Genomic DNA, 12738 nt, shown 5'->3' on the forward strand with positions numbered 1-12738 from the left:
GTCCGTAAAGGGCCATGGTTACACATAGTGGAAAACCATGCTTAGCAGGGTTGAACCTGAAATTAGTTGGATTTTCCTTCAAATCAAGATTATTTCTTAAAAATTGTTTTACATTATGTTCATTTAATTTTTCACTTGAAACACTTTGCTTTATTTTTGTTTAGAAATACAGCTTAAGAGTGCTGTGAAGTGTGTAAACCTGGCGATTCACAGACCTGTACCCCTGGGGATAAAAAGATATTATATGTTTAAAAAAAATAAAACTTAAATAAAAAAAAAAAAAAAAAAGAAATACAGCTTAATAAGATGGACTGCCTTCTCACCCCATCCCATCAACATAAGGAGAGCTTTGTAGGCATAAGAAGGCCTCTGTCTTCAGAAAACCAAAGGCACTGTTTATGAATTTTTGTAAAGAATGCGAAATACCAATGTGTTATTTTTCAAGATAGGCTAAATTCTGTACAAAAACTTTATGTGCTCCAAACCAAGATGATCTTGGAAAAAGTAAAAGCAAAAACTCGAAATTCATGGCTTAATTTTGAGAACCTGAGCTTAACTTTTTTTTTTTAGATTTTATTTGTTTATTTTAGAGAGAGGAGAGGGAAAAGCAGAGGGCAAGGGAAGGGGGAAGAATCTTAAACAGAACACACGCTGAGGGCTTGATCTCACGACCTTGAGATCATGACCTGAGCCGAAATCAAGTCAGCTGCTTAACTGACAGAGCCATGAAGGTGCCCCACAAATGCCCTTTGAGGGCCACTGTACTTACTCTCTCAGTTACCAGACTGTTGGGTGCTCATGGTGCACGGCGGAGTCCCTTGCCGGGTATTACCTTTAGCTCATAGAAGCTGCTTGCTCAAGGTTCTGCCCCCTCCACAGCAGCCCTCATCTAACCACTGATTATCTTGATCGATGAAGGGGCACAAAGACACAGCTGCCTTTCCCCAAATGGGGAACCATTCTAAAAGGCCATCAAAGCTCCAGACCCCCCAGTAAGATCTGCTAAGATCTTTGTTATAGCTATATGGCAGTTTGATTTTTCCTCTGCGCAGTCCCACTTCCCTCACCCCTGAAAACATTTGTTCCCACGATCACTTCCTCAGTAAACCTCCTGCACTCCAGTCTTCACTTCAGCGTTTGCTTCCCAGGGAAACTATAACAACATGCATTTCTAAAAATGGATTTATCCCTGTTTAATTTGGCTGCCATTTAAACAATGATATATCTGATGTGTCATGAAACAAAACAAAGCTTTCTGCTGAATCTAGAGTTGAACATAAATTTTTAACTTTATTGAGGAGTGTCCTAATAGGTATGTTGGTCTCTCACCTGCCCAGCCATGCATCTGTACACAGTACAACCATGATGTTTAGGACAGTTCACATTTTTTTATCACATACTTTTTATTCCTTTAGTTTATGATTTTTTAGTCTTGAAGAGAAAGATAAGTGATTCAGTTTGGTTTCTGCAGTTGAATACTTTAGAGTCTAATAATTGAAATGTCTGGATTAATAAGAATGTACTTCATATGAAATCTACAAAATTTTGCAGCCTTGAGGATTCAGATCTAGTCAACTTGGTGAATGTATTTCAAGTTTATAAAAAAAAAAAGGAAGGAAGAAAGGGTAGAAGGAAGGAAGGAAAAGAAAAAAGAAAAGAATAAAAAGCTAACCCACTGTTTTCCATGGTTTCTATGGGCAATTATGTTGTTAATTTGTATTGATACTCAGGATGTCAGGGGTGTATAAAGGGAAACATGTCCTCCATTACTAGCTGGTTGGTTTAATTACTATAAAAACCTTGGTAATATATATTAACTTATTTTTAAGTTCTTATGTTTTCTAAAATACTCTTTATTCTTCTTGCACTCAAAGTTTGTTTGCTTGAAAGACCTTTCTATTAACACTGATGCTTTTTATTCAGAGTCTGGTGGATAGTGGACATACTACATGCCCCTGAACTATGGTTCTTGTATGAATTGTTAATTTGTTGTTGAATGTTCAGGTTGTCTGTGTATATTTCTTTTCCTGTTAAATTTCAAAGCTCTTTGTTACTCCTATTTCTCTCCTCAGAAGAATTACCTTGTACATGCCCGCTATGTACCTCAGACAGAGGGAGCTGTGTCAGTACCACTGAAGGAATCCAACTTGCTAAAGAACTGGGAGCTACCTATCTTGAACTACACAGCCTTGATGACTTCTATATAGGAAAATATTTTGGAGGAGTGGTGAGTGGTAATCCCTGTTACATAAATTAAAGTCATTTGTCAGGCTGGCTGTGGTAGCTATTTTCTAGACCCTCAATTAGAACTTTAGTTTTAAAAGCATGATTGGTCTTAACTTTGAGAAACAAACTGAGAGTAGAAGTAAGACTTTGTCAGAATAAAATTATAATTTTATTTTTCTCTCCAAATGAAGCATTTTCTATTGTCTAACAGGATAGTTTAGAATTTTCCATTTGGTGATACTGTTGTTTTTTGTTGAACATATCAAAACTATACTTACTTACGCAAATCTGTGATGCCAGTTTTATTCCTAATCTTTGTATAGTTCAATGAGCCTTGCAACCTGAACCACTGGGCCATGCAAGTTCGCCTTCATTTCTATCTATTATTTGAAAAGAATGATTTTTCTTCCTCGATGTGTGTTTTGGCAAGATTTTGTATACTCCTAAATGATTCCACTCAGAAGTATCCATAGCAACTACTCCTACAAATAGCTTGTTGGGCCGTCTAGGTGGCCTAGTTGATTAAGTGTTGGACTCTTGATTTCTGCTCAGGTTATGATCTCAGGGTCATGAGATCGAGCCCTCAGCCTCCACTCACCAGGGAGACTGCTTCTCTCCTCTCCCTCTCCTTGTGCCTCTTTCCCTGCTTGCGTTCATATGCTCTCTGTCTCTCAAGTAAATAAATAAATCTTAAAAAAATACATTTGGAATTTGCTTGGTCTGTAGCTATGGCATTTATTGGGTCCTACAGGCATTTTGAGGCCTGTCTTAGCACACAGCCCCTACCCTACACTATTCGGACTGCATGGTCCTTGGGAAATACTGTGGAGTTTTATCATGTAAGTATTAACTCACTTTGGAGCTACCTTTTCAACGCTGTAAGAAGTGACTCCACTCAAGGACAAATTTGGTAAACATGGATAAGAGGTTTACACCAAAGTAAACTCTGCATTAAGCAGGAGCACTTTGAACTTCTCCATTAGTTCCCTGGCTCTTTGTCAAGTACACTTTCCATTATACTAGAATATTCATTATGTAGATTCATGTCAAAATGTTGAGGTCTCCACAGATGACTGTAGAAATTTCATTTGTTCTGGACAGTTACCAAGCTCCAAATAAGAACCAAAGATAAAATAAAACCCAAATATAAATGGTTCTGATTTCTGTCATGTATATCATGGCTATTATATAGCCCAGTAATGAAAAGAAACATTAATAATATAGCATTAAGGAAGATATACTCACAATATTGGTATCATAATAACTGTGAGAAACTTTTGTCTTTTTTTTAATAGTGATAAATAAAAAAGTAGAAAGGGTAGAAAGGTAGAGAGGACTGAAATGTAATTTTCCTGTCAAAGACATTATATTTTTAAATATAATTTTTTTAAAAAATTATATTTAATTTTTAAAAAATCTTAATTTAGTCTAAGAATCTTGCATTTCCCTGAAATATTTAGGAAACTGAGGAAAAATGATAGTTTGGCTTCATTTGTTGGAGAGGAGGGGGCTGGTTCTCTTGGGGTGAGGTGGTCTTGTTCCCTGCTCCACTTCCTGAACCTGAAATCTCAGGGTCACTCTTCCCACCTGCCAACTCCCACTTTTCTCTGCTTGCTTCTGCTTCCTCCCCCTTGTTTCTCTTTGTTCCTAACACTTGGTGTTGCAGTTAGAGTTGGACACTTGATAAGGATTGAAGATGTGGTCAAGGATTGGAAGAAAGACACGGCAGTTTCTTTTTTCCCTAAGACTTGGTGAGAATATGGAAATAAGATCAGAATGATCCCTTATGGGATTGTTGAATAGTTAAGTATAGCTTTGATCTTGAGTGTAAGAATTAGTGGCATTTGCAGGAATATAGATGGAGATGATAATGTCAGAGTGCAAGGAGCATTTAAAGTCTTGTGTTTAAGGGTCAGAGATGAAGACCTGGGCAAGAGGGGTGTGGGCCCTTTAGCTCAAGAGAGCCCCATCTGGTCCTCCTCCAGTTGCACCCCCATTATACAAGTTGATGGAGCCAAGAGTGTACGCCCCCTTGGAGCTAGTAGCCGTTCTAGACCTGCGCCATCCATGATGGCGGTCACTAGCCACAGGCCGCTATTTGTGTTTAAATTAACTGAAGAAAGTTCAGTTCCTCAGATGTACTACCCACATCTCAGGTGTTTAATAGCCACACGTGGCTTGTGCCTACTCTCTTCAATAGCACGGATATACAGAGCATTTTCATCAACACAGAACAGAAGGTTCCATTGTACAGTGCTACAAATGTATTCCAAAACCCAGGACCCCAGAAGTCTCTGACCGGCGACACTCAGGCTGTTTCTCAGGCCTGTGCAGGCCTTTTTCCTGGGTCAGTCCTCCTGAAGGTGAATTGCATTAGTAGTGTGTGTGTCCCTAGGTCTGAAGAGTGGCCAAAGGATGACTGCATATGAGGACTGGGGAAGGGGAGAGTAGAGTCTTCATGTACACATAAAGCTCCTCAAGGCATGGGCTGGAGCAGGGGGTGAGAAGAGAAGGGGCAGTGTTGGGGCCCAGGAGTTAGGCGCCAGTTCTCCCTGTGCTACATGAAGCTCTGAGAAGGCTGAGAATTTAAAGCTAAGCCTGGCTTCTACATAATAGTTTGTTTTCTTGATTTACAAAGTTTGAATATTTGTGTATGTGATACATAGACCTCTATCTATTCTTTTGCCCCAAGCCTTACAGCATAAGGCATAGGCCTGGTACTGTGTAAGTGCATGTGGTTAGGATTTTTTAAAGATTTTATTTATTTTTATTTTTATTTTTTAAAAGATTTTATTTATTGAGAGAGGAATAGCAAAAGAAAGCATGGCGGGGGGTGGGGGTGAGCAGGGAGAAAGAGAACCAGCCTGATGTGGGGCTGGATCCCAGAACCTGAGATCATGACCTGAGCCGAAGGTAGATGCTTAACCCACTGAGCCACACAGGCACCCCTGAGGTTTTATTTTAAAGTAATCTTCACACCTAATGTGGGGCTCGAACTTACAACCCCAAGATCAAGAGTTGTATGCTCTACCGACTGAGCCAGCCAGGTGCCCCAAGATTTTTAATTTATTACATAAAGGATGTATTTCAATGAAATTTATTCAAGAAAAAAATAGAGCACGTGCAAACACTCCTAGTTGATATGAGCATCTGTGACATACAGCCAGATCTGTCCTGCCCTGAGTTTCTCTAGTATTAACTGCTATGGTTGCCCACAAGATAGTTATTGATAGTCACATAGTTGCACTGCTGGGCTTTCTTGATTATTCAAGAGAATAAACAGTTCCTTTTTGAATGAATAGTTTATTTATGCTTAGACAAGTCACAGTCTGTTCTACTTAATACATTTTTAAAAATTTTTTTTAAAGATTTTATTTATTTATTTGACAGAGAGAGATCACAAGTAGACAGAGAGGCTGGCAGAGAGAGAGAGAGAGGGAAGCAGGCTCCCTGCTGAGCAGAGAGCCCGATGCGGGACTCGATCCCAGGACCCTGAGATCATGACCTGAGCCGAAGGCAGCGGCTTAGCCCACTGAGCCACCCAGGCGCCCCAACTTAATACATTTTTTAAATAAAAAATTATTTAGAAGTGTTTGCTAAAGCTTACATGTAGATGATACTGGCATTAAAAACATTTGGCAAATGTGATTTGGGGTACCAGTAATCTTGTCAGAGACATAATTTTGTTGAAGCTTTAATTAAAATTCAATTCATGTTTTAGTTGGAGTATTTTATGATTCAAGCCTTAAATCAGAAGACAAGTGAAAAAATGAAGAAAAGGAAAATGAGCAACTCATTTCATGGAATTAGACCACCTCAGCTTGAACAACCAGGTGCATTTATTAACCAATGTCTAGACATTTAACTGATATTTGTTATAGATCACTTCACAAGTCTTAGAGCAGTTGTTCCCAAATTTGAGTACATTGAGGACTCACCTGACATTCTCATTCAGTAAATCTGGGGTGGGGTGTAGAATCTGATTTTAAAATAAGTCTCCAGGTGATTCTGAAGCAGGTGGTACTTAGACCCATTTTAAGGAATACCGTCTTAAACTCGAGTCTATAGCTTCTTTAAAAAATAATTTCTATGGTGAAGAGCTATCCTATATAAAAGTCTAAGAGAAATAACAACCAAATGCAATGCATGAACCTTACCTGGTTCAATAAAAACATCTCAAAGACCTTCTTAAGACAACTGGGTAAAATTTTAATATGGACTGGAAATTAGATGATATGAGGGAATTGTTAATTTTTTGTGTATATGGTAATGGTTCTGTGATTAATGGGAGAATGTCCTTATTCCTTGGAAATGAACACGACATTATTTAGAGCTGAAATATCTTGATGATTACAACCTACTTTTAAGTGGTTCAGAGTGATAAGTGTGTGCCTGTGTATCTAGCTAGAGATAAGGCAAACATAAAATGTTAATTGTAGAATCCAGGTGAAGGATATGTGTGTGCTTATTGTATTATTCTTTCAACTTTTTGAATGTTTGAAAATGTTCACAACCCAAGGTTAGTGGAAAATAAAGTTAAAAAACATAAATACCATTCTATCAAAATTAACTTTTATCAAAATTTTTGAATAATTATGTCATAGAAATATAGTAGTACTGTATGCAGACCAATTTATTATGGAAATGGTTTTAAAATGTAGGTACTTTATAAGCACTTGTTAAATAAATCAATATAAATTAAAAAGAGGAAAACATAAGTTAGTATGGGAAGTCAATTCCAGGTTGTTGTTTTTTTAAATGCAGATAGATCCTAAGTGATGATACACAATTTGGCTTTGAACTTCCTGGTGTGCAAAGGAAGAGGGGAGACTTGGTCTGTTATATAGCAAGCCTGCTGCTTTAAGTACTTTCTAGATGAGAAGATGTGTGAGGAATAGCCAAATAAACAACGAAGATAGATAATTTCTTGGTTCTTACTATTCAAGAAGAGAAAACACAATAGTACCTCTGAGAAAACAAAGCTGTTCATGCCATTTAGCAGTAGGAAAAGTTTCTCATGTGGGTTCCACTTGGGGCACTAGGTGACCTAATGGACAGGCCTTTCCAAAGTGTCTGGTCAGCAAATGCAGTTTTCATTCTCACAGGTGGTACCCTGTGCCCTTCTGTTAGGTATCACTCTGAACATTTGTTCTGGTGCTCATTTGTTCTAAGGATACATGCTGGTCTCTGGGGCATGTGGCTTCCAGATTGTTCTTAAGCCATTAAGGGTCTGTGAGATGCCTTCGGCATTGGAGGGAAGGGTGAGTGGGGGTATAGTTCAGGAAAAGCCTAGCCACCAGAGCACCTTGTTATTATCAGTTCTAGAGACCAGAGTTTTGCTTTAGAGTAAAGAGTTTTCATTCCTAAAGCAATTTGACTTCTACTGAATTCAAGGTTGAATTCTACTTTCCTCAGCTCAGTTTGGGATAAAGCTAGCCAGTAGATATTTTACAGTTAGGGTCTATGATGAGGGCCTAGGGTATGATCCTCTGTGGGGATATTCTGACTTAACTGAGGGCTAATTTATCTTTGTTAGTGATCAAACTAGGAAATGGAAGGTTGCATCCTTTTTTGAAAATTAGGGAGTCTAACCAACACTCTACCTAAGGTGTGCTGAGGGGAAAGACTGGTATTTGTTTTACTAAGAGGAAAAAAACAATATTAATTTTAGGATCAAAATAAAATGGTCAAGATGGTTTCCAACAATGGAGTCCCAAGACTCAGAGCCCTGGCTTTGAGGGATTACAGTTTTAACAATTTAATTCTAACAATTTCTTCCCCCCTCCATTTCCAAACCCAGGAAGAAAGTGACTTCAAATGTGAGGTTAGGTTCTTCAGAACTTGTTCAGTAATTTATTTGAATTTTTATCAGGTGAAAGTAAGGAACTATAACTACCAACATACTAAAATGTAATATTTGGAGAGAGATTTTATTTGGGGACAACAAAAAGTGAGCAGTAGTATTATATTGCTGTTAATGGCATTAGTACAATTTTCATTTTCGCTAAAAAAAATACTGTGTAATTCTGTGACTGTTATCTCAGGATAATTAATTTATATGTGTTTATAATTAGATTAGGTTATACAAAATTGCTGTTTTCATAGGGTCACAAATGGTCAAGTATTGGCAATTTTATATGGTTCAACTTAATAACATTAAGAAAATACTCTTGTGTTTAAAAGAAACCTGAAATATCCAGGTCTATAGACCTAAAGAAGAATTTATCACTTTTATTTTCTTTTTTGAAACAGAAAAAATGCCTGTCTTAAAGGCTGAAGCATCACATTATAACTCTGATTTAAATAATTTGCTGTTCTGCTGCCAGTGTGTGGATGTAGTATTTTACAACCCAGATTTAAAGGAAGTTGCCGAGGCCCACAAGATTGTTCTGTGTGCCGTAAGCCATGTTTTCATGCTCCTTTTCAATGTGAAGAGTCCCGCTGACATTCAGGATTCCAGTATCATCCGAACTACCCAGGACCTCTTTGCTATCAACAGAGACCCTGCATTTCCAGGTGCTAGCCAGGACTCTCCAGGCAACCCGCCATTACGTGTCGTTGTCAAAGACGCCCTCTTCTGTTCTTGTTTGTCGGACATTCTGCGCTTCATTTATTCAGGTATCTTGTTAAATGGTTCTGGTAGGTTCTCTTAAGCTTTTGAAAGGAACTGTGCCTGTGGGCCTCAGGTGTATTGATTAGTTTCACATTTATCTTCTTTCTACCATCTAAGGTAAGGATTATATATGAAATAATCTTTATATACAGGAATTGGTCTAAGCTTTCCATCTTCCTTATTAAGTTTACTTGCCTTGGTTTTAAGTCTACTTGTGAAAATAATTTCTTTTCCTACTGAGCAGATGTATTTTATTATGTATGTATTATGTATTTTATTTATTTATTTATTTATTTATTTTTTAAAGATTTTATTTATTTATTTGTCAGAGAGAGAGGGAGAGAGAGCAAGCACAGGCAGACAGAATGGCAGGCAGAGGCAGAGGGAGAAGCAGGCTCCCCGATGAGCAAGGAGCCCGATGTGGGACTCGATCCCAGGACGCTGGGATCATGACCTGAGCCGAAGGCAGCTGCTTAACCAACTGAGCCACCCAGGCGTCCCTTATGTACTTTATTTAAACAAAAATATCCAAAATGTGAAAATTTGAGAATTTATTGTCTAGTCTAACTCTAAAGAAACACAATTTTCAAAGTGTAACTGAAAATAAGTATCTGCATCTTTTTTGGAAAGATTTATTTACTTGAGAGAGAGATTGAGATAGCAAGAGAGAGCAGGAGCCCACGCTAGAGAGAGCATGAGCAGAGGCGGGGGCAGAGGGAGAGAGGAAGCAGACTGCCTGCTGAGTGGGGAGCCCAAAATGGGGGCTCTCGGTCTCAGAACTCTGAGATCATGACCCTGAGATCATGACCTGAGCTGAAACTAAGAGTCATATGCTTAACAGACTGAACCACCCAGGTACCCCAATGTCTTCATTTTAAAAGCTGACCATTTATTCACTTTTCTGTCTTCCTCTTGGGTTTTGGAGGGAATTGAGAGAAATTAGCAGGGTCCTTACATTCAATTTAGTAACTGGAAACAGTCTCCAAAGCTAGTTTAGTCTGAGATCTAATTTAATTATTTTGGTTTTTTTTTTTTTTTTAAGATTTTACTTATTTATTTGACAGACAGAGATCACAAGTAGGCAGAGAGGCAGGCAGAGAGAGAGGGGGAAGCAGGCTCCCCAATGAGCAGAGAGCCCGAAGCGGGCTCAATCCCAGGACCCTGGAATCATGATCTGAGCTGAAGGCAGAGGCTTTAACCCACTGAGCCACCCAGGCGCCCCTATTTTGTTTTTAAGATTTTATTTTTAAGTAATCTCTACACTCAGTGTGGGGCTTGAACCCACAACCCCAAGATCAAGAGTCACACGCTCCACTAACTGAGTCAGCCAGGCACCCTGACTTTGACTATTTTAGATTTTACTATTTTTTTTTACCGTGCACTTATCTTTTTAACATAGAGCTTCCCAATTATTTTTCTTGTTGCCCTTTTAAATACTTATAGCTACTACATTTTAAAAAATAAAGATTTTATCTGAGTCATTTAGCCAGTGAATTGAGGGTGTCACATATAAGTGTCCCATATAAGAATGGAAAAGAATTAATGTAAGTGACTTTTAAAGTAGGCATCTAAGTAAAAATTTTCCGAGGACGTCTCTCTTCTTTAATTTTGCACTTGGAATCATGTTCTGATGAAATATTAAGTTAAAGTAACTCCCCTGGAGTGTGGCTCTGGAGAAACATTATAATCTGCTTTTAGACTTCAGAATGGGGGACAGACAAGTTTACAAAGGTTTGCAGATAAAGCACTGTTTCATATTTATAAGAAACTTTTGGATAGTTGAAATAATTGAAATTAAGATTTTACTTTTTCTCATTTGGGCTGTGGTTATATAATTTTACTATAAGTTAAAGTAAAATTTAAAGTTTTTGAAAAGTACAGTTGCAATATGAAGATTTAAGTGGATTGAAATGTATGTGTGTGTGTATATATAGATATATATGTATCTATATATACACACACACACACACATATATATATATGGGTGCCTGGCTGCCTCAGTCAGTAGAGCATGTGCCTCCTGATCTCGGGGTCATGAGTTCAAGCCCCAGGTTGGGTGTAGAGATTACTTTTAAAAAGTTTTAAAAACATCTCTCTATAAAAATACACATACAGAAGTAGAACGGTAGTGGTAGGCCTTAAACCCATTATTCAGTGAATATTGGCTTGGGGAAGGCATAAATAACCACTCCCACAGAGCACTCCAACACAGTGCATTCAGCATGGCAGGTTTTGTGTTGGTTGAATTAGTGAGTAGACTCCAGTAGCTGTGAATCATCATATGAATAAAGCAGACTAAACACTTCATTTACTACTACAGATTTTTATGTTTAAACTTTGAACCTCACAGTTTACAATTTAAGGCTAGATCTGAAAAACAAAAATATTTACATGTTAAAAAAATGTCTTTAATGATGTTTAGAGAACTATACAGGAAATGTTAGACTTTTCTTTTTAGTGATGTTACTGTTGAAATTATGAGTTATTCAGTAAGTTTACGACTATATCTTTCGAATACTTTCAAAGACACATGAACACTTTGAGATCAGTTATATCCTCTTTAATAAGGTAGCAGTAATAGCTAGCTGTATCTCCAATGACAGAACCTACTTGTCTTTCTCATAGGGAGTGATCTTTTAAATTGCAAAATTAATATATGCAGATGGAAGAAAAGGGCAAAGAAAAATAAAGTTCCTTCCTCAGCCCCCTTATGTGTTGGCCCTAATACTATTTGAAAGAAATAAATTTATTGGGAAATATACATTAAGGAAAATGTAATCTTTAGTAAGTGTTGTTTTCTGGGAACTGGCTGGAGCATAGAGTGGGAGGTGAAGGCTTGCAGGAGATGAGGCTGGCAAGCCATATGGAAGCTGCTCATAAAAGCTGTTCCAGAATGTTGAGCATGATAGACTGGGCTTTGGCATGCTCATCTTTGGTGATAGAGAGGGACGGAATAGAGCAGGCAAGACAGAGTTTAATAAGGAAGCTGCATTACTCTGGAGATCAGCCAAAGGCCATTATTCTGACAACAGGTGGCTGGTGCTACAGCTTGTCCATCATTTGGACCAGTGTTTCTCAAACTCAATGTGCATGCAAGTCATCTGGGGATCTTGTTCATGTGCAGATTTTTTTTTTTTTTTAATTTGATTTATTTATCTGAGAGTGAGAGGGAGGGAGGAGGAGCACAAGCAGGGGGAGGGGCACAGGGAGAAACACATGCCCCGTTGAGCAGGGAGCCCAGTGCCAGGCTCCTGGGATCATGACTTGAGCTGAAGGCAGACACTTAACTAACTGAGGCACCCAGGTGCCTCTCAAGTGCAGATTCTGATTCAGTAGGCCCAGGGGTGAGGCCTGAGAGTCTGCATTTCCCGCAGTCTCCCATGTCAGGCTGCTGCTCGGGACTACACGCAGCTGCACCACCTGCTCTCGGAAGAACCACACGCCAGCCATGGCCAGGGGGATAAGAGCCTGGCATTCAGTCCAGAGGCCCGGGGAAGAACCCAGTCTACCAGTCCTAGGGCACAAAGTCAAAATGGGGTCAGCTGCAAGACTGACTGATGTGAGCTCTTCGGACCTGGAGCAGTCGGTGGTGCTCCGGGGTAGCCTCTGCCAGAGGGTGGGGCGGGAGATGCTCTGTGGCTGGGTGAAACGAAGTGAGCCTGGGAAGAGCAGTGGGAGGCAGAGGTACATCATGGCATGCAGAGCTTGCTCCAAGCCCTTGACCAGCTCAGAGCACAGGCTTCCTAACCTGACACTGAGCTGCTACATTTCTGCTGTTCTTTCTCTCCTTGTATGTCAAGACCCAGAGAAGAGGTGGTGTCAGGTAAGGGCTGGGCCACAGGCCATTGACCTGGGGCTGCAGGGAGACCCTGATGCTTTGAAGAGAAGGGAAATGAAAT

The 12738-nt window shown here is 39.1% G+C and overlaps 1 protein-coding gene across 1 annotated transcript in view; it reads left to right on the top strand.

The window, feature by feature from the left end:
• Positions 1–12738, top strand: part of LOC111148400 (Rho related BTB domain containing 3) — a 52704-nt gene that overhangs the window by 13228 nt on the left and 26738 nt on the right. The window contains exons 4-6 of the mRNA XM_022504917.1: positions 2073–2227; positions 5948–6059; positions 8479–8844. Coding sequence (XP_022360625.1) covers positions 2073–2227; positions 5948–6059; positions 8479–8844 — 633 coding nt within the window. The remainder of the gene's footprint in view (positions 1–2072; positions 2228–5947; positions 6060–8478; positions 8845–12738) is intronic.

This window comes from Enhydra lutris, unplaced genomic scaffold (genome assembly GCF_002288905.1).
Source record: "Enhydra lutris kenyoni isolate GAN:26980312 unplaced genomic scaffold, ASM228890v2 scaffoldscaffold19, whole genome shotgun sequence".
In the NCBI taxonomy this organism is placed as follows: domain Eukaryota; kingdom Metazoa; phylum Chordata; class Mammalia; order Carnivora; family Mustelidae; genus Enhydra; species Enhydra lutris.